We start from the raw sequence: 23459 nt of genomic DNA on the forward strand, positions 1-23459 counted from the left end.
AGAACGCCTGGCTTTTACTCCCAGCACCCACATGAAAGCTCAGGACCATGTTTTACTCCAGCTCCACAGGATCCAGTGCCTTCTGGCATCCGTAGGCAGTGCATATGCGCAATATACAGACATACATAGGCAGAGCACCCATAAGATAATGAGACAAAATAAATGAAAAACATTAAATTAAAGCATAAAACTTAATTATTATGATATACTTGGTATTTTCTTCATAAAATCTAGTTTATTATGTCTTGTTGACTCTTCTCCTCTTATATGTCATGGAATGGAAATATTGCTGCAATTACCAGTAGAATTTCAGCTGTTATATTGATCATGCACCTATATCATGACTGAAAACATGGATAGTTGTAGAAAATCAATGGGTGGTAATGAGCTATACAAACATCAGAGGCTTTGTAGACATCATGGCTCTAAATGTTTTCAGTTTCAGTAGCCACCACTGGAGACATAGATTTATTTTAAAAGTATTTTATGTTAATTTTCTACAAGAAAATTTTAATTACTTTTAATATATTTCAAAATAAATTAATAGCTGGGATTATTAAACCTAATGGTAAAATCCATGAAATTTTAAAAAAGAAAAAATATTTCAATACTTAATATTTGGAGATGATTCAGTTTTTATAAATATTCAAAATTCTCTTTCAAAATTCAGTATAACAATGGAATTAAAGCCTCTATTCTCTGAATGTATATAATGTATTTGTAGGATATTTTTTCATACATGCAGATGAATACCTAAAGACTTGAAAACACTGATTATTCTATATACATCTTCTATAAAATAGCAAAGGAAAATATCATTATTAAGTAGTGAGGCTACACATTTAATTAAATACAATGTTCTTACATGTATTTCTACAAATCAAAGTTGGAGAGTTTAATAAATTAAATTTTAATAAATCAATATTAATATTTTAATTTTATTTGTTTTATTTTGTGTGTGTGTGTGTGTGTGTGTGTGTGTGTGAATTGCATGTGCCAAAATACTTGAGGAAAGGCCAGAAAACAGCATGAAAAGGAGGCAGGTCTCCATTTACATTACTTGAGTTTCAAAGGTTGAACTCAGGTTGCCAGGCTTGGCAACCAGGGTTACTACCTGGCAAACATCTCAGAGCCCCACACATGTCATTTTTAACTCATTATAGGAGAGAGAGGGATAGAGAGAGAGAGAGGGAGAGGGAGAGGGAGAGGGAGTCTGTGGTGTGATTGTATGTGTGTGTTTATAGTTAAGTTCTCATCTCTGTGATCATAACATTAACTTTTGCACATGATGACAAAGCTCGAAGTCAAAATAGTTACTGCTGTTAAAGACAAAAATTATCAATGGGAGGAAATAGGAAGCAAATATCTGTCCCTGATATAATTTTTTAAACCACTTAAAACTCTATGGAATGATCACAATGAGTTTAAAAAACATTTAAATATTAAAAAAAGATTGGGAAATTATTTGAATTCACTTGGGTTTTTAACATTATTATTAATGAGTACAAGATAAGACTCTTGCAACACAAATTATTTATTAAATGAGATTAAATAAAAGCCATGCAAATCAGCTATAGGTCTTCTTTATGTGAAACCCTAATTCTGTATATCAATGAAGAAAAACACCCACCAAAATATTACATGTTAAAATAAGTCTGTCTTAAAAATTCTAATCCAGTCTCCTCAGATGTAAATGGATTTAATACAGGGAGCATGATTTGTGTTGAAATGTAGTTTTAGCAATAGGTGGAAGAAATAATTCTATCCTTAAAGCACTAAAAATAGGACATTTTAATTTTCAAAGATTAAATGTTTCTAGAGTGCAGCTTTGATCATTACTAACATTGTCTATAGTCTCCCTTATTTCAAGGAGACTTTTATTTTACAGAAAGCTTCTCATGCTATGAAATTCTGTCATGGTCTTAATTTGATCAGCACACGAGGTAAAAGTGACAGGTCTAAAGAGGAGGCCGCACAGACGTCTTCCAAGTGACCTACAATCCCGCATCAGATGTGTCACAAATATGATCAACTCTTGAACTGTGACTCACAAAGGCAACTCCCAGGTGGTTTCTACTGACACTCCATTGTCAAAATATTTTTTTTCTGTATTTCAAACCTCATACACAATGTGAAAGTAAGAAATCCAGGAGACTTTTAGTTACTCTGAATTCACAACTTCACAGATACCATAATTCTGCGAATAAAACCCAATTTCCCTGTCTGGGGAGGCAGGAGAACAATTGCTTGTCTTATGCATACTTGTTTTTTATTCTTTACAATCTCTTCTTTAAATTTAACCATGTCCATTTCTTTTGCCAAAAGGAAATTATTTGCAGCATTCTGAGTATTTAATCACTAGACAATAATCATTATAAACTGCAATATAAGGCCAACTTTATCTAGTTTTGTTCCCGATTGTCTTGCAATACATAGGCTTAAAGTGTTTAATTAAGTATATCTTCCAGTAAAGAAGTATTGTAACTAAGGAAGATACAGCAAACTGAGATTAAACAAAGATTATGGACACCAGGATGACTGATGAGAGATAACGGTATCTCTGCTGCTAGAAAGCCTTTGATTTGAAAGTAGGAGATATACTAAGAAAACAACCTACACAGAGATATCTCCTTGAAATTCAGTGGGTCAAGGATGTTAGTTTTCAGACTGGTTATGGGAATCTCTTTTGACTCTAAAGCTGTTCCCTGGCTTTATAGAGAGCCTAAACAGAGTTAGCTCCTCCAATGTCATTGGCCTTAATTCTTCCTCTTTAAATCAGCCTATCAAGATGATTATAATCTCCATAAAAGCTCTCAGATAGGTTATCATGAACCTATGGAGGGAGTGGCCAGTTTCTTGTAGCATGTGAGAGTGGGAAAGCTCTGTAACAACTATGCTCTACAGGGCAGAAAAAATCAGGGAATAGATATCAGGTGGTCAACAGACAGGACTATTTGCCAAAGATCCGTTTATTTAAGTGGATTGACACTATCACCACGTCACTGATAAAAATCTAAGAAAATCTTCATTCTGCAGTTACCAGTATTGATAGTTCTTCATTGCTGCAAACCATACCCCACTTGTTTCTAGAGTATGCTCTTTCTATCTGCCTAGACCCTGGCAGTGCACACTCTACACATGCTAGCTGCTTTCAGGCACAGGTCCTGGTTTCTTCCTGATTATCAGCACATAAAGTCAAAACTAAGAGAAAACATGAGCTTCACTTGCCTGGAAGTTTTCCTCTATTTTGATACAGTAACTAAGCATGTTTGCTGACTAGACTGACTTTTACCTCAGTCACTTTTAACTATGGATTTACAGGTATAGGGAAAGCTTTGGAGCTTGTAAAATATATGTACATAAATATATACATATGTAAATATATATTCATATGTGTGTGTCAATGTGTCTTATATGGAAAGACTTATAAAACTATGGAATCACTTTTTGAAGGTTCTAGCTATGATTCAAACCCAGGATTCAAATATTATAGTTCATGGACTAAAGGTCTAGGAAAGGTAATTGCTTGTATCTAGTTTATAAAACTAAATAGATATACTGTCAAGGCAATATGTCAAGCAAAAATTCCATTGAAAAGTGGATTATAATTTATAACCTTGCAAGTAATTCCAAAATTCAACTTCATAACTAGCTTTATGAATTTTATGTGTAGATTAAGCTTTGTTATGTCCCCGTATAGGTCCTTGAAAAACTTATTTCAAATCTAATAATTTAGATGACATGTTTTTGTTTGTTTAAAGATTTATTTTGTTTTTAAAGGGGTGTGTAAGTCTCTGTATGTGTGTGTATGTGTGTGTATGTGTGTGTGTGTGAGTGTGTGTGTGTGTGTGTGTGTGTGTGTGTGAATGTGTGCTACACGTGTCACTAGAGGTAGAGGCAAGAGGCATTAGATCCCCTAGAGCTAGAGTCTCAGGCAATTGTGTGCTTCTGACTTAGGTACCAGGACTCTAACTTGGATTCACGAGGAGAATAACATGCCTTCTTAACCACTTGAGCCTTTTATCAAGCCCCAATCTTCTCTGTATTAAACAACATTTTTGTTAATGATGATAGAGGTTAATGTCAAAGTTTTAGCATGAGTAAATCTTTGGTAGAATGAAAGGCAAGAAACCAAAATGAAATACATAAAGTAATTAACTACATATGGATGCTCTCCCAGAAATTTTTAAACAAACTTTAGAGAGCTCTGATGATACACACATACCACAAAAAAAGTAATTTCAAGTTTAAAATGGGTTATTTGCTTTTTAAATTTTACATTTCAGAACATTTGGAGTTTGTGACTGTAGTGCAGTTGAAAGTAAGGAAAGGCTGGTGTACTCTCTCTCATCTCTTTAGTAACCACATATATCTCTAGAGGGAATGTCACCACTAATCCCCTAGGCATGGACTTCCTAACTTTGGAGCTGTCATTCTTTGTTATGAGGGCTACCATGTTCATTGCAAGATGTACTGTAGGACTCCTGGCTTCTTCCACATATGTCAGTACTACTGCCTCTCACTTCCAAAATGGCAGCATCTACAAATATTGTCAAATGATCCTATGAGTGAAAACCAAATTTACCTCCCTTCCTCATCTCTTCATCCACTGCTTTCAATTAATAAAGAATGATTTGCAATGATTCCTTATGCTAACGTAGTTTAATCTTACTGTTTTCCTCTAAAGGTTAAACTCTTATTTTAGTTAATCTAAGCATTACAATGAGATGCACCCCTTTTTAGAAGAGTTACTTAGTTAATAAGATATTCTAGGTTGTTTCAAGTTCACTTATTAAATGTTGTATTTTATACAAAGGTTCTCATTTTTTGACAATTGTTTCCGTAATAAGCAGTTACAAACACAAAATGATCCTATCTATATTGTATTGAAAAAGGTGAAAGATTAAGGAAAAAAATTTATGCAGGCATAGTGCCAAATACCAGTCATATCTCTGGAAGATGAAGCAAGGAGATTGTGAGCTCAAGAGCAAACTGGGCTAGACAGTGACTTGCAAACTGATGCACGATTCATAGTGGGACCTTCTCTCAAAACAACAGTAGAACAGGATATGACTAAAATGGAGCTTCAGATTCAGTGAGAGACCCTGTCTCAAAAATAACACTGAGCCGAATAAAGTAAGACATTTGACATTAATTCTCTCTCTGACTCTCTGTCTATGTGTCTGTCTGTCTGTCTGTCTGTCTGTCTATCTCTCTCTTTCTCTCTCTTTCTCTCTCTCTCTCTCTCTCTCTCTCTCTCTCTCTCACACACACACACACACACACACACACACACTACATAAAAACACAAACAGCAACAACATTTTTTTTTTTACTTTTTGTCTGAAAATTATGTGATAAACTTCAAGTCGTTTGCCTGCAGTGAAACATCTAAAAATGTGAAATCATGTCTACAAGATCAACAGAGGGAAGCAAAGGGAAGAAAGAAAATCACTGAGGGAAAATGTCTTCTCCCACACAGAGACAAAGAAGTAATTGAAAACTGTGCACTGAGGGAAAGAGTAAGGCAGGCTGGCCAATGCAAGCACAACTGGCAGAGAGATTTTGCCCATGTTTGTGCTTAACAACCAAATGGGAGATAGCATGCTGAGATGCACTTTCTGGTTCAGGAGGTCTGAGGTAACATTCAGTTTCCATTTTCAATCAACCTTATTTGCTGATACTGTTGATTGGCATATATGCCATACTTTTTATTAGAAGATTTTGTTCACTCTACCCTCAACACCCAACATGTGTCTTAATGTAGACACACCCTTAACTTATTTTATTATAAAGTCATCGAGATTAACAATGGGAAATTCTTAATTTGTGCAGAGAATTAAAAAAAATCTATTTACCCTAATTCTTAATATGTGGTAAGTTCATTTCTTTATGTCTTCATAAAAAGTAAAACATGTAGACTGTTGTTTTGGTATACAAATTAATTTCCTGTAGTTAAAAAAATAGCCAGGGCATGGAGAGATGGCTGAGTGGTTAAGAGCACTGACTGCTCTTCCTGAGGTCCTGAGTTCGATTCCCAGCAACCACATGGTGGCTCACAACCATATGTAATGGGATCTGATGCCCTATTCTGGTGTGTCTGAAGACAGCTACAGTATACTCATCAATAAAATAAATTTTAAAAATGTCTTTAAAAATAGCCACATATGTGCTATTTTTTAAAAAATGTGTCAGCAAAATTGTCAGTATGGAATTCATATTTCTCATATATTTAAATAGTAGATTGCCATAATATATCATCAGTGAAATAATGAAAAAAAATAAATGAAAGAGAAAAAAAAATATAAAAGCCAAAAGTAGAAAAGCAAATTTAGGTCTATCTTTTAGCTAAGTAGTATTATGTGAGTTTTTCAGTTCAATCCTGAGTTTGGATATATTTTTCTGACGGTCCAAGCTGTGTCTTATCCCAATTATTTAATTCTTTTACACCTATGGGGAAGCCAAATCCTGGCTTATTTCATTCTCTCTGTTCCAAAGCAACATGGAAGCCCTGATGATGGGTTCTGGCATGGTGTCAACATCAAGGTGTGCCGGAAAGAAAAGCAGAGGCAAGGATGACAGATGGATGAAGTACCCTTGACAGAAAACATCCCTTTGTGAAGGAATGGTTGATAGTTCTGTGTGAGTAAGTCAGGATATTTAGGCATCCAAATCTAAAGATGGATACCAACAGAAAATTATAGTAATTAAAATCACTTTGAAAAGAATACAACCAGAGAAAGAAAAAGAGCAAATAAAATTGTTCCTGTGAGAAATATTCAATACTGTTTGCATTCCACTCATGCTATGCTCACAAATAAAGCATGTTTAAATAATTTACAGTTTTGAGACACATGAGAATTTTCTAAATATATGATCCTATTTTTTTTTCCAAAATAAATAAATAAATTTTTGTAACAAAGGCTCATTATAAATATTTGAGGCACCAAAATGCCATATAGCTTAGTAAGCTGTGCCTGAACTGGTAAACTCTAAAATTTCTATCAACAGTTCAAAACTTCAAAAGTTAAAGCAGTACCGGTTTTAGCATCTAAATAAATCCCAGTTTTAAAATAATCTGGATAAGTGAAAGATATTCAAAATAAATAAAGGGAGCATATGTTTCCACATTTGAAAATGAATTCTGTTGTACTTGAGCTTATCATCATAGTTGATGTTAAGGCTTTGACTTGGAAAAATGTTTCCAAAAAATACTTTGAATATAATGTCAAATTTTGAAGTCATGTCAAAATATCTATCTTGATCCTATCAAATTTAGATTATGTATAAAATGCCTATTACAATTAAAATATTTAAACATCCCAGTGCAGCAAGTATGGTTTCAGGAGTAAAGAACTCTGAAATTTTCAGAGGCTACACAGGACATCAACATTAAATTGTACTTGTTCTTGGATTTGTGCATCATCATTACAGAGCTTTCCTCAGAAAATACACCAACCATTCCTTACTGTCTCTGAAAGAGGCAAAGGTCATTGTTACACTCATTTCAGGGATCTATTTAACTCACCCCATGGGATGGGTAGGAGATCCAGCCCAGCTCTCCTTGAATTGTTTTCGAATCTAGTAGATTAACTGCAAGCAAACAAAAGGACACAAAGAATATAAGTACAATGAGTTACTTCTATCTACTTCTTTTAACAGTGTCTGCTTTGAATATTTCTGTCTAATAAACAGTGCTCTTCTTTTCCATTATAAATACATGATAAGTACAACAAGAATGCCACAAATAGCTGGAGAGAAAGTTAGTGGATCCAAAGTTTTATGGTCTTTCAAATTTGTACATGTAGGACTCATTAACTATCACATACTTATGCATTCTGACAGAGTGATAGTCTTACATGTGAAATAATAAAAATGCAAAATAGGCAAGACATTAATTCTAACATAAAATAACTATGAAGACAACTAAGTTGAATTATCATACGATTCCCCTAGGAGGTGTCTCAAATATGTATTATATAATTAATATCCCTTGTTCTACATCTCATCTTCTTACTGGCACATGAGACTATTAACCATATTATACAATTATGTTCTTAATGTTTAAATTATTAGCACATGAAGTAAACAAAGAAGTTAGCTGTACATCTGAGGAGAAACCAAAGCCAAAGAAGGCAGTGATTTAGACTACCCCTTGTAAAATCTTGATTACTTACAAAGCACCAGTTTCTTCTCCTAACATTTGTTAGGAACTACTCTGACTTCTAAACTATATTTATAAAGTAAAAGGTAAATGCATGTAGCTGCATTAAGTATAAATGAAAATCAGTTTTGTCAACACCAATTTCTTTCACTCTGTTATAGATTAAAAATTAAAGTGTTAAAGAGTGCTTTGAATATAATCACCCAGAAAAGCTTACTTTGTTGATATGATGTATTACTGTTGTCAGTCTGTCCTGTTAAATAATGGAGAGCATGGTTTTACCTCATTCTTCTACATTAGAAAACAACCTTATGGTTGACTAATGGAAGGTGTAAAGGAAGATTACATAAACTAAGCATCTATTATTAATGTGAACCAGAGTAAGCAATCAATAAAATATGAATTTCATTTTAAAAATATAAAATAATCCCATGCCAAAAGAGAATGATAATATTCAGACTGTACACCACACATACTTGTGGTTGCAAATCTGAGAAAACTACTGCACTCTTATAAAAATCCAAATTCACTTTTTACAAAGAATCTAAAACAGTATAATATGCTTAGAAATAAAACATATGTGATAGAGTCTTCATTATCAAAAACTACTTAAAATTTCCTGCTTGGGTTGCTAGACAATAAATATATTAAATGGCCCTAAAACAGTGGACCATTTCAACTAAAATTATAAAACTTGAAATTGAATTATTTCCTTTGCTTTGAGGAAAAATATAAATTCAATCTATGTGTTTTAAAATTTGTAATAGTTACAAATAAAAATAAAGGTGTCTGAAAAAAGTCATAATTTACTACCGTCTACCTAAAATGTCTTTAATATTATAGAAATTGATGTGTAAATATGCAAATAAAGCTTAAATGGAATTTTCCCCTCTGAGGTATCAAGATCCTCCCCCCCCCCCCCAGGAAACATAGACCACCAAAAACAAACAAACAAACAAAAAACTCCAATAACAGGCATGAGAAGCCCTCTTTTGAACTGTTTGTCAGAGTTTTCCAAGATACTCCTAAAATATTATAGGGTATTGGTGTTGCTGTTTGTTGCTCCTGAGAGGTGGATAATAATCCCTGTTGTTGAAGATTCCATAAGTAGTGGCTTAAATAGGTTTGGTTCCCAAAGACTCATGTGATTGAATGCTTGGCTCACAGGGAGTGGCACTATTAGAAGGTGTAGTCTTGTTGGAACAGTGTGTCCCTGTTGGGGCAGGCTTTGAGGTTTTCTCCTGGGTGTGAAAGGAGACCCTCTTCCTGGCTACCTTTATACCAAGATGTTGAACTCTTGGCTTCTCAAACTCCATGTCAGTCTGTGCTGCCATGCTTCCCATCATTATGATAATGGACTGAACCTCTGAAACTGTGAGGCATCCCAAAGTAAATATTTGTCTTTATAAGAGTTGACTTGGTCACAGTGTCTCTTCATAGCAATGAAACTCTAAAACACCATGCTTAAGAAACAGGGTCCAGGTGCCCCTGAGTTAGACTTGACAGGAAAGCCTCCTCTTCAGGATTGTCTTTTATGGTAGGAAATGGAGACATGCAAGATTGTAAAGGAGGGAAACAACCAACAACTCTACTCAGGTGTGATCCTATGAAAAACATTGATGAAGCACAGCACAATACCCCTAAGGTTGTGGTAGTCGTATGTATACCTTGGTGGTAACTACCAGCTCTCCTGTTGAATTTCCTTCAACAAATGAAGAAAATGAATCTGTTATAGTGAGCCTAACCAACTATCCAGGGCTAGTGATCTCATGGATTTTGGAGAATCTACTGCTATTTATTAAACCAGCACAATTTATAGCAACATTCTAAATATCTTTCTTCATGCTCACAGAGAAGTGTAGTTTTCACACCTCATCAAGGAAACCACTCTGAAAAACATGAATACTATTATAAACACCACAGCCACTCAAAATACAGAGTTATGAAGTCCAGCCCCAGCTTCTACATCTGCAACAAAACTCTTGCACCTAAGGCTCAAGGATAGTTGCTGGTATTAATGAGGAGGGAAAAATATCAGATTAATCATATTTGAATTTGGATTCTGCTCAATGAAGAAATAATCCACAATACATAATAATACCACATAATACCACATAAGTCACATTTTTAGTGTGCTTAATTAATGGTCAGTAAAGGCAAAAACTCCATTACTCACAATTTTGGTGCTGTTATCTATCAAGCATTTAATTCAGCCAAGCATGATTATTGTACACTATCACTGTACTAATCCAATGATATAAATATACTTTGAACCACCACGAGTTTATAACAAGCTATGGAGCCAGTGTTCTTGTAAAATCACTACATGGAGCAACAGTTCCACTGAATTGTATTTATAATCAACTGTCAACACATGATCTAATGGTGGAGACTAGCTCACATCAAAAATCTTTTTAAAAGTTCTTCATTTAGGTTTATAAGGTGCCCTGTGTTTGTATCCAAATGAGAACAAAACAGTCTAGGAATCGTAAACACTTTAAAGTTAATTGGAGTTTGTAATTCCATAACAAATCTCTAGTTACATGCTAGTGGTCCTTTTACAGTGAACACAATCTTCCTGAGATAAGTAAATAAAGTTGGGTAGATTTGAGAGTAAACCTGAGTGTGAGTTTTCTGGCACATCTTGACTAAGTTGTAAAAGAAACATATAGTTTTAATTCTCATAGTTTAGGTATTGATGTATTCTCCTCTCAAAATATATGAAGATCCTATAATTTCTTCTCCAGTGCTACCACTGTTCAAATTCCAGGGGGAGAGGTTAACTATCTAAATTCTCTAAATATCTAAATACTGTAGTCTGAACTTTAAACCCAAGTTGTTAATAGGAACGAATTGTTTTCATTTCTAGAAAAGTTATAATCCCAATTTGAATTTTAACAAAAGATTAGTGAATTGTTCCTGAAAGTTGTTAGGCTCCTGTGAATTGCTTAACTCTAATGTCTGCCTCATGCCCGTTACTTACAAGAAATGTTAAGTTACTCTTAGCATATTTCAAATTTTAATGAAAGGATTTCTAAATATTTTTGGTATGTAATATGAAAACACATTATTTTAGTAATGTTAGAATATTTCCTACTCAAGGAGCTATGTGACCCATATTAAGTTTTTAATCGAAGATATTTTTAAGTTGGAAATATTTCTTAATATTAAGATTGTATTAAGATCTTAATATGGCAATTAAGGGTTTGGCAATAAAGTTTTATTTAGAAATCTCTCTTTTAAGTCTATTGGTACATTATTTTTTTTACACTTTTACTATCTGTAGTTTTAACACTTTTAAATACAGGTGCATATCTGGGCAAGGGGCTTACATTCCCAAGATGGAGAGGCCATCTTCACTTGCACATGACTGTTTGGCACAAATGTGAGACCAGGTGGACCCACAGAAACGTGGCATTTAATAGAAGTTCCCATGTTATAATTGACTAAATTAGTAAGAAATTCATCCAGAGTAAATGAACTCAAGTTGGAGAAACAACAATATGAACTAACCGTACCCTCAGAGCTCCTTGGGACTAAACCACCAACCAAAGAAAACACATGGTGGTACTCATGGCTCAACTGCATATGTGGCAGAGGATGGGCTAGTCAGTCATCTATGGGAGGAGAGGACCTTGGTCCTGTGAAGTTTCTATGTCCCAGTGTAGGAGAATTCCGGGGCCAAGAAGCAGGCATGGGTGGGTTGGGGGGCAAGGGGAGGGAGGAAAGGATGGGGGGGTTTCAGAGGGGGAACTGAGAAAGAGGATAGCATTTAAAGTGTAAACGAAGAAAATATCTAATAAAAAGGGGGGGAAGAACTTCTGCAAAGGGGAGGAGCCACCTGTCCACCCCTGCCTCTAATATTACTGCCACACGTCCACTGCACGGCCCAGTTGACTTGGGACTCCTGGTGGCCACCATTCATTTTCTTTTCCTGTCCTCTGACACAAAGGAGAGATTCAATCTAAATTTTCTTCCTGGCCAGAGGTGTTTCTCCATGGTGTCTCCATAAGGCCCAAGAATTGGTCCTCAGCATCATGAAGAAGTTCATTTATGACATCATAGACAACTGCCCTAACTTCTCTTATTAATAGAAATGCATTCTCCTATCAAAAGACCTCTTTTTATTGACTCTTTTCTTTTTGTTTTACAGACTTTAGATTGCAAGGCCTCACAAAAGCTATGAAAATATTCTACCACTGGGATACATCTCCAGGCTTAAAATTGCAGGCATTAGAATCAAAAGTTAAAATAGATAATGTCAGATATGTGCATGATTAAAATCTTGTGGCATAAATCTTTGGAGTTTCCACTCTTTAGAACCCATGAATATATTAACTTTGTTTTGAAGGACAATCTAACATCTGATTCAGAATGGCTTCTTGCCCACTTCCAAAGATGGACAGTTAACTTAATATTCACAACTGGACACACAAAGTGCGGCTGGGTACAAACAGTGTTAAAAATTGTAAAAGTTAAATGACACACTCTATTCTTGAGGCAGATTTTTTCAATTGTCTAGTAGCACTATCAATACACTTTGTGGTGACATAAGGGTTTCATTGCATGAAAATATTGCATTACTTATAATTATCAAATAATCATTTCAAAGTGGACATCCAGCTATAATAGCTAAAGGATTTTAGATTTCTATAATAATAGACATTTTCTTGTAAGCCTTCACTTATAAGCAGCGTTTATAGCCAATACAAATACCTACAAAATCACGACAACCAAAGACAAGAGCATCTTTTCATTCCCTTTTGCTTTGACTAAAGAATAATGACTTTCTCTCTGTCCACATCAACACCTTGCATACACAAGCCACATTTCTTACGCACTTATCTTTATCGTTTTCATCACTTTCTTTTATGATAAAGAACATACACTTGGTTTAGGTTACAGAGACCAGAAGGACCCTATAATCTGCTTCTAAATGATAGTTAAGCAGCCCAAACAGAAGAAAAAGATGCAGAAAGGGACACATTTAATTCTTGGTGTTGTAAATCACTATGTAACTCTCTGTCATAAATAATATGGAATTAAAAATTCATGGTTTATATTTTGAGCAAAAGTTAACTATATCTCAGCTTTTATTTTTTTTTGTCCTAGTTTATGTGTACATTTTGCGATAGTCTATTGAGAAGAAATTTAGGAAAGTCTGGTTTTTGATATACTTGAACCTGAATTTATCTATTATTTAAAAACTTTTTTGTTAAATGCTTCTTTGGTATACTTGGTAGTAATTTTATTCTTCTAAACATAACAGACTGTTTTAATAGAGATGCTATGCTTCAACTAACAACTGCTAACATGTTAGTGACACTATAGAATATTTTAATTATTGTATACCAATTATTTTGCATGCAAACCTCTCAGAAACCTATGTTAAACTTAATGTATATATTGTCCTATGAATATTTAGTTAAGACTAACTCTCAGATTTCTAGATAAAATATTTAGTTAAAAAACAATTCTTAACATTTCTGTTTTTTTTTTGTTTTTGTTTTGCCTTTCATTACATATTACCATTGTGAATTTTTGTATGTAATACAGAATTGTGGATAAGAAAATACACTAGAAATTTATTGTTCTTAGTGAGTTTAATTCTTTAAAAAAATTCTGGATTTATCTCTATAGAGAACTTAGTTGTTAAAGGAACTGCAATTATGTTCTTCATCTAAACCTTTACAAATAGCAGGGAGGATGCCTCTAAATGAACACACAGTCTCACCACAAGACTTCCTGTTTACCTGATTATATGTTCCAGGAGCTAACAACCCAAACTGCACTTGCTACAGACACTTACACAGGTGTAAACTATACTATTTTTAAGCATAGCAGATTTTCCCCTGTTTTCCTCTTCTAATCAAAAAACGTTCCTACATACGTATATACACTGGCAATGCTAATGAGCAACCACGAAGCTATGGAAAACTCAATCTTTTCCTATAAACTATTGGAATCTTTTGTCCGTGAAGTTGCAGTAAATGAACAACCCCAATTGTTGAAACTGTCACAAAATATTAGGTTTCTGTTTCTGCATGCTGGCAACGTATTTGTAAGTAAGTATGAGTAATTTAGATACATTTTTCAGTTTAGACCTATTTTCTAAAATATGTCTAACAATCCAATTTCAATCCTTAAGTATAAATGGCATATTTTCAATGCACACTTCCTTTTGAAATGTTCTAGAAGCAAAACAACTTTTAACTCAGAAAAGGACTTTGAAAGATTAGAATGTGAAAAATAAAAACATTGTTCAGTCATGTTATAAAAACAATAATTAAGGCAAATAGCATGTTTGAATACCTAAATGAATATACTATCTTTATCTTATAAAATAAGGCTACCTTGGCAGGTTTTAATCAAACACTCAAAATCTTGATTATCAAACTTCAGATGTGAAATCAAAGTTCTTTTAAGTTGGAGTCTGAGAGACGACTGTGAGATTAGGATAAAACCTCTCTAATATAACACTTTTCAGAAATAATAAAAAGTTCATGGAAATTCCTTGGACGTAAGGAATCTAAACTTTCACAACAGAAGTAAAACTGTGGTGAGGAAAGAAATTACATTTCAATTTAGGAATAAGCTCTGGATATTGTAATATTTCCTTACACATTTTTTTTTTTGCAAAAGAAGTTAATTTCATTATAGACAAAGTATTTTCAATATCTGGAAAAACTAGAAAGGAGTACAGCTTTGCCTTCTTGATATTCGGGAAGGTATTTAAAAGTCATGTGTTATGGATTTTGGTAAAGGCAATACAAATTTGAGTGATAGCTACAGACACACATAAACAGGTTTGTGTGTGTGTGTGTGGAATACGTTTGGATATTTATAATAGTCTACAGAAGACCCATCTATTTCAAAACTCCAGCCATTTTCTTCAAATTTGGGGATTACGGTGTCAATGGAATATATCAAACTGACTGCTGGGACAGTCAGAAAACATTGAATTTACTGATGAAAGGGAAGGTAGAGTTCAAAGGGATTTGAGTGTGGTTTTTCTTGCTGGTATAATTACATTGTGAAGAGGGCCTGCAGAAGCTTCTAGTTTGGGATGGTCCCTTTGTGTCGGCCCCATGTGTTCCCAATATTCTCACATGAACACATGCATGCATGCATATCCAACGCTGACCTTACGTTCGTTCACCTTACATCTCTGCTTGCTGGGAATTGTTCTCAGTATTCAGCTTTTCAAATTGAGTTCTTACAATTAGGAACTTATTTAAATTATTAAAATCTAGAAACTTGCCACAGAATCTAAAATGTTTAGTTATACTCATCTCTGTCAAATGACATACAGCAAATAATTTAGCTTTTCTAGATGCTGAATTTGCAACAGAAATACATCCTCTGAGGATTTGTGTCAGGATTTTCACGGTTTCATATTACATATGTACATTGCATAATTTTTATCTAAGAACATCATCCTAGGCTCATCTTTCCCACCAGAACTAATATTTACACAGGCATGGAGCATATCAGAGCTTATAATATTTCCAAAATCTAGTCTGAAACCAACCATTATCTGCATAATCTTGGTAAATAGACATAAACACGGAATTGTAACAATGAAAGATGAGTTCCTGTATAATAAGAAATTCAGTGTATCTCACTTTTTATTGTCCTTCTTAACAGCTTCCAAAACTGCAAGTTTGAAATTGAGCTTATGATTCCAGACTTTTATTTATTTATTTATTTATTTACTTATTTACTTATTTATTTATGTGTGTATTTGTGTGTCTGTGTGATGATATGTGTCCCACATGTGTGCAGGACCTTGAGTATTCTAGAAGAGAAAATCAGATTCCCTGGAAGTAGAGTTACATACCATGTGATTGTGAGTCACGCTGAGTGTGTTGAGAACTGAACTTTGGTCCTCTGTTAACCTGGACCCACGAGATGTCTCAGACACTGGACCACCAACCAGGCAGCATACACCACCTGATATGAGGCCCCCAACACATACACAGCAGAGGACTGCGGTTCTGGGTTCACTGGGAGAAGATGCACCTAACCCACAGGAGACTGGAGGTCCCAGGGAGTTTAGAGGTCTGGTGGAGTCCGGGTTAGGGGGTGGGGACATCCTCCTGGGTGGATCCTCTGGGGGAGGAGGTATGGGATGGGAAACAGTCAGAGGGTGGACCAGGTGGGGGATAATATCTGGAGTGAACAAAAAAGGATTAAATAAAATTTTTAAAAAAAGAAAAGAAAGAAAAGTTGAGTATTTTTAACCACTGAGATAGCTCTACAGTCGAAAGACTCTAAACTTTTTATGATTAACATTAATTATAATAAATCTACAATAAACACAAGGTTAGTCATATAACAAAATATTCACAACTTCCAAAGGTGGTTGTTTTCAGAGAAAAACAATTTAAGTACTAGAAATGTTATTTTATTTTATTTTTCTGAGTTATAAAAGTCTTCTCATACTTAAAATGATTTTAAATATCACTTTCAAGGGTAAGAAAATGGTATAGTTTACAATGTACAAATGTTTAAGAAGGGCAATTGTACCTTAGAATATAGAGGAACTATTATTGTCGTTATAGATTAAATTAACCAGCTCAGTCACCTGAAATACTCACGGAAGAATTTGTTTTTCATAAAACAAGGACATCAAAGGAGTAGTCTAGGCCAGACGTGTTGATAACACACAGTAAAAATTCTGTGTTAGTTTTTCCTTTGAGTTACCAAATGTAAATGAGTCTTATCTATGGTAACACTGAGAAAATAAATCAAGAGAAAAATAGTAGGCTTTAAACAAGTATTTCTAGTATTTCACAGTAGTTAAATTTAATAGGATTTTCATATTTAATAAAGGGACAGAGTTTTAATTTATTGCTATACTTTGGGTAATAATTTTAATTTTCTTCAGTCTTAAAAAGCAAGACCTACCTTAAATTGCTTTGGCATATTTGTGGGAATATTGTCATTATTACAGACAGTAAAGGGGAAAGATCAAGATGAGACTATGACAAACAACGGTTCTTTTAATTTTTAATCTCATTGGCAATTTGTTTTCCAGAATAAATTTTACACATCTGTGTCCATAACAAACATACTCGTCTTTAACATTTTAGCCACAGTATGGGAACAGTTCAATTTGGTAAGAGAATCCTGATTGGCCACACACACACACACACACACACACACACACACAGAGAGAGAGAGAGAGAGAGAGAGAGAGAGAGAGAGAGAGAGAGAGAGAGAGCTTGTGCTGCAAACAGACTTTTCCTCAGAGCAAAGTTCTGCTTATCTTAAGGATTAGTCAAATGAGCCAAATGGAAGCCATTGCAAATTAGTTTCTCTGCCTGACTTCTCAGTGTGAACATTGTCTGCCATCTTTTGCATCAAGATCTATCCTTATAAAAGAATGTCATAACTTTACTACTCAAAAGATAGCAAAAGATAGAATCATTAGCTAAACCAGTTTTGCAAACCAGAAAGAAGCACACTAACGTGTGAGGCTATTTCCTGAATGTATTCCGAGGGAAACTTGAAATGTTAAGTTTTCTAGGGATTAGAAATTGGCCAACTTTGACAGCAAAGAAGTACAAATTGCGAATCTTATATTTTTTTAAAAGACAGGGAAAGTTTCAATGTCACTAGGGCCTAGTGGGCTTATTCTTAGTCTAGCACTCTTAATTATTATTGGAAAAAAGTTAGTTTAACCTCTTCGTAAGTTCTACAGGAAATAATTCTGACCTTTGCCAAATGTACCTCTTAGCAACCAACCTGAATGCTGTTTTCCAAGTTACCTCAATAGGTTATAAGGTTCAGCTACATAATTGGTCAAGACTGTTGTTTTGAGAGCAAATAAACAATAAAACTCAGTTTGGGAATTTTTATGTATTTAATTCATTTTGTTTAATAATTTAATTTTAAGCCTTAGACCTATAAAAAGACATACATTGCAGAGGTATTATAAAGGCCAGATTTCCACAAGTATTAGTTTCATATGTTATTAAATACTTAATAACAGAATGCAATGGTTTTATAATCTCACATGAAGGACTGGGTTTTTAAGTCAAGCTTACATTTCCTTTGATTTGGAAGCGTTATTCAAATCCATACATGAATTTTAAGAACCACATTTGAGGGAAAAAATTGCTGAGTTATTTCCCAGATGTAAGGGTGGGAAAGAGCTATCTGCTAAGGCTTTCTCATTTGCCAGTGGCTGGGTGGCTGGATCCTCTGCAAGAACACAGTGTGTAACAGACAACACATTAGAAAGTTTAAGTTAAACCAGAAGTAGTGACCCACTTCTCCAATTCCAGCGCATGTAAAAAAGGTCAAGAGTTCAAAGCCAGGCTGGGCTACATTAGACCATGTTTCCAAAAAAAAAAAAAAAAAAAAAAAACATTAACTAACATGTTTAAAAGTTACACATTGACATTTCAGCAACAGAAGAAAGACACTTAAAGGCAGCTTGCTCTTCTACTTAGAAGCCTGATGTCATCAATACACTATTTTTGCTCTTTGGCAGGTACAGGGAATTTATTGCATCAATTAAAGCTGAACATGTGTGTTGAAATTCCCCATGAAAAGCAAATTGCTCCATACTTAATTTGCTACTTTACAAAGTACTCTTTTAGCTACCATGTTAACTCTCTTAAACAAGCTACAAGTATTTTTTAATGTAAACAAAGACAAATAACTTAATTCTATTTTTTTTCATCCTAAGTATTATTATTTTTTTTAAATCTCTCAAATCGGAGGATTTCCCACAGGGAGCTGCACCTACATTTTGGAGCATGCTCTATTTTCCCTCTTCCTGATTTTCTGTGACAACTCCCGGAGTCAAGCCACACTCCATTCTTGGGATACAAAAACAAAACGCCTCAATAATCACACCCTGGTTATGGTGACAATTTTCTCACATTTTTCCCTTTCTTTTTTGTTTTTGTTTGTTTGTTTTTGTTTGTTTGTTTGTCTGTGGAATCTGGGAAAATCTTTATTTCAGGGTGAGGCATGTGTTGTTTGAGTGATAAGAAAGCAGAGGCCAAGATAAGTGAAGGAAAGGCTCCATAGGCCTAAGGGACTACTGTCTGCATCAACTTCCCCTACCTTACAGATAGTCATCAGTTTAAGTAACTTTCAGAGAGTCAGGATCTATGTGTGTCCTCGTTTAGGAAGTTCAAAGTCCTCATACTGATTTAACTTAATTTCTCCGGCCAAAATGTTCTCAACATTTTGAAGTTAATTTTGCAAAGTCAAACAAACAAACAAACAAACAAACAAACAAAAAAAACAAATTAGTTCAGCCACAGAGAGCAATCTAGTATTGTTCTGGGATGTAAGGACTCTTCATAGATAACCAGGATTTGTAGAGAGGAGAAATGTCAAAGTGAAGACCCAGAGACAAGATGGAGCCTGGGTCCAGTGGTGTGTTGCTGGGATGATTCCTCAGTTGTATCTAAGAAATGCCCTAATATGTATGATGTATGTTAGGTGTGGTTGATGTAAGGCTTCACTAAGGGATGGATGAAAAAGATCACTGGACAGTGAGGTTGCAACCCCAGTGGAGGAAAGGACATTTAAACCACACTCACTTAGCTACTGGATTCAGCCATTATTTAAGAATAACATTGAAGACACACAGTCACAAAAATAAAAGCGGCAGTAAACCGTGAATCTACTCGGATTACTCCACTTTGAAGAAACACCCTATGTTTTAAGTTTATCTTCAAACTCCGAAGGAAACAAACAAACCAACAAAAATGGTACCAATCTGAGAGAGGGGTGGTTTGGGGGTAGGGGCACCAGGGCACTCTGAGTAGGAGCAGGAAGGCTTAAGGAACACTCCTTTAACGATAAGGAAGGGATTAAAGGTGGATGTCATCTGCAGGTAACTTTAAAGAACACTGAAAAAGCAAAACAATTCCTTTATTTAGAAACGGGAGTGGGGAGAACACACTGTGGAGACATTAAGAAATAGCAAGGAGGGTCAGAGAGCAGCCAACAGGACAGTCGGCTAATCAGAGGTCTCTGCTTTCAGTAAATGAAGAGGTGCTTTTCCAACCTTGCAGGAAACTCTGCTGGACCCCTCCCCTCCCCCTCCTCTCTCCCTAAGTCACCCGGTGGGTAGAGGAAGGTAGACAGAAAAGACACTCCCACGCCACCTCCAGATGCCAGATTGAAAGGTCTGGTTGACAGCCACCGGAGGAAGCAGCAAGGAAATCTGAGATCTGTGGTCTCCTACGAAGATCTGGACTTGCTGGGGTACAGGGGGTTGGGAGGTGGGGGGGGGGTCGCATTCTCCCTGTGCCTGATCCGGTGCAGGTGGCTGCCAGGTGGGGTAGAGCGGCGCGGCGCAGAGAGGCGGTAGCAGCTCCTAGGCTGCAGGCAGAGGGCGCGCGTTGGTTGCAAGATGCTTGCTAGCTTCCTTCCTAAGGAAACAGTCAGAGGAGTTCTGCTCCCAGGAGCTCTTCGGCTGCTGTGGGCGCAGTCGTCCAGAGGAGCCGGCACAGAGCGAGCCATGGGATGCCAGGTGCCCAAAGCAGCCAGCACCCCTCCATCGTTCCATGGCCATCCGGGCTCCGCGCCGCGCTCCAGCACTGACTTCGGTACCCGATTGAGGGAAAACTGCTGGAAGTGCTCCCTGGCCCTGGAGGGCTTACAGCTGGCCGCTTCACTCACTGGCTGGGTTTTAATAAGAAAACAGTAAACGGGTCTGAGGAGCGAAGCGGCATGGCTTCCTTGGCTCTACTTCTCCCTTTTCAAGTAGATAGGGATTAAGACACCCTGGCAGGGGTGTGATGGCAGCGAGGGTGCCTGATTCCTTTGTGGCCACCTAACAGTTACTCCCTGTAAAGAGCCATAGTGCTAAAATTTTACTAGGGCACACAGTTTTACAACTTAAATGGCAGTGTCTTATCAAATGTAGGCAGCAGGATGCGAAGAGGCGCACTCACCTCCTCCTTTGACCACCCCTGTCCGGGAGGAAGATTGTTCACAGCAGTTTGTTTGTACAGTGCTGCGATTTGTTTCCCCGACTCCTTCCTCACCTATTATTCTCAGTTCGCCATGTTGGTTTGGATTATGTGGATTTTCACCCTTTGCTTTGACTAGAACAGCGGGACGTGGTTTAGAAAATGAAGGGGGGTGGAGGGCGCTGTGCACATTCAGGGTTTCCAGTTTAATAACGTCATTTCAAGTTTGAAGCTTTATTTGCTGAACTGGTTTTGATTCCATCCACCCTCCACGTGCATGAGCCCAGGCTTTCAAAGTAAGCTTGGCTCACACTTTTAAAACTTTCCTGGGCAAAAGTAAATCTGTAAACTTCAGAGGAGAAATAAACAAAGCTACACACCATTTTTAAAATCTAGGTTTTAAGGATTTAATAAAAATTTACACAGGTGATGTAAGTGGTAAAGATATTTTATGGCATTATACTATCCTTGGCTTTAGAATCTGTGTTCTTCTCCATTTCTGTAATCTGCTCATTTAGTTTTGCTTGCATGAGCATTCTTTATAGTGAACTACCTTTTAAAATGCATTCCCAAGAAAACTCGTGGGAGATAAAATAAAACTTCCTGATGTTCATATTTTTCTTGGGGGGAGGGTGTTCAAACAACTACCTGGTACTAGACAGCCGCGAACACAACTGCAGTTTGAAATCAAGGGCACACAACTATCCAGTCCTTTGAACACAGGAGCAATGGCTTCCAAGTATGATGGATTAATGGTTTGGAAACTGTTGTGTTTTATTAATATCCCAACACTGTTTTTATTCTTGAAGTCATTGCAGCAAAATTCTTTCTTTCTTTCCTATTTTTTGAAGAGTAAATATTTAATCCCAGTTTTCTATATACCTAGAAGAATAATATAACAAACCTTTCACACCAATCAACCCTTTATTTGAAAAATGTGTGAAAAGCTACTTGCACACTTGGTAAAAGCCCCTTACTGACCCTCAGTGGTGATAAAATCCAGATCTCTTAAAACAACCAAAGAGAGACACCCGAATCTGCTCTCAATCTCTCTGAAGCAAGAAGTAAAGAGCCAAGTTTATTAGTTTATTGAATAATTTACAGACAAGTGTGCATGTTAAAAAATAAAACTAGAGATCTAGATAAAAAATTTTTTAAAAGTTAGTATTCTTCCAAGAAATACATATTTCTCTGTACATCTAGCATTTATGCCAAACAAAACCAGTGGAAAATGACTCAAATCAAAGGTAGCCCACATCACGGGATTCTAAGTAAGTACTGTCTGTAAGAACTTATCGAGTTCTGATGATTTGTGGAAAGTTTTATTAATACTTTCTTGAAGATTTTATGACTTGGAAAATGTAACTTTCGAGAACATTTCTTGCTGCTTCCATTTCTATTGAAGTCACTAAATCAAATATATTGTAGAAATATGCTTTCCCTTAAAACCCTTTGCATATGTAACTAATTATTTGATATTTAAACGTTGTGTATATTTTAGTTCAGGAAAAAAAATCCAAGAAGTTCCCCTAAAAAAATTGAACGTTTAAGGATATTTTATAAGGAAGGAATATTTTGAAATAGTATTAAAAGTGATTGGACTATAAAGAAAATACAGGAATTTTAATGTTCAAATTGGGATAATACACATTCAAGATAAAGAATTTCATTGAATCATTACTTTAAATTTATATAAAGATCAAGTTTAAACTATCACATTTTTATGAGCAAGGAAAATACCATGATGATTAGATTCAAGGGGCAGAAAACTTATGAAACTTTCTCAAGTTATAAACCTTGTAAGTTAGTAAACACTGGTAAATACTTTTAAAATATGATCGCATACTATTTTGTTATAAGAGTATATATTAGTTTTGATTTTTTCATAGAAACTTTCAGTTTCTATTAATTCATCGAGAAGATAAATTTCTGTATAGTAAAACTGAATTAGCCTGTAGCAATAGTGTTTACATTTTATAGGTACAGTCACTTCTGACTTATACCCATAACTTTTTACTTTACGGGGAGAAGAAAATTTGTATCCATCACAGAATCAGTATAAAAAAGCATAAAGCTGAAAATGTTCATAGCTATGGCGAGGGTGTTTTGTCTGTCTAAATTCACTATACTTGCTAGAATACTTATATTTAAAAGGGATTACTAATTTTTTACTTCTGACAAGAACTGATGTCAACACTGAGATGAGTTGGGTCTTAAAGTGAATACTTCCTCACTTGAATTTAATGATATCAACATTATTCTTTAGGAGGAAGATATAAATTCAAAATGAATTAATTTCATGATCAATTTTGAGAGGTTACAAGAAGTTACTTTTTTGGCACAGTCAA

The 23459-nt window shown here is 35.4% G+C and overlaps 1 protein-coding gene and 1 long non-coding RNA gene across 3 annotated transcripts in view; both read right to left on the reverse strand.

The window, feature by feature from the left end:
• Positions 1-5230, reverse strand: part of Gm41466 — a 16190-nt gene extending 10960 nt beyond the window's left edge. The window contains exon 1 of the long non-coding RNA XR_876127.2: positions 1-5230. This exon is cut by the window's left edge and continues 199 nt beyond it. This is a non-coding gene — a long non-coding RNA (predicted gene, 41466).
• The window catches only part of Epha3 (Eph receptor A3), a 320644-nt gene that overhangs the window by 293043 nt on the left and 4142 nt on the right, over positions 1-23459 (reverse strand). For both annotated transcript variants that reach the window (NM_001362452.1, NM_010140.4), the window contains exon 2: positions 7529-7593. In NM_001362452.1, coding sequence (NP_001349381.1) covers positions 7529-7593 — 65 coding nt within the window. The remainder of the gene's footprint in view (positions 1-7528; positions 7594-23459) is intronic.

This window comes from Mus musculus, chromosome 16, assembly GCF_000001635.26.
Source record: "Mus musculus strain C57BL/6J chromosome 16, GRCm38.p6 C57BL/6J".
NCBI classification, from domain to species: Eukaryota; Metazoa; Chordata; class Mammalia; order Rodentia; family Muridae; genus Mus; species Mus musculus.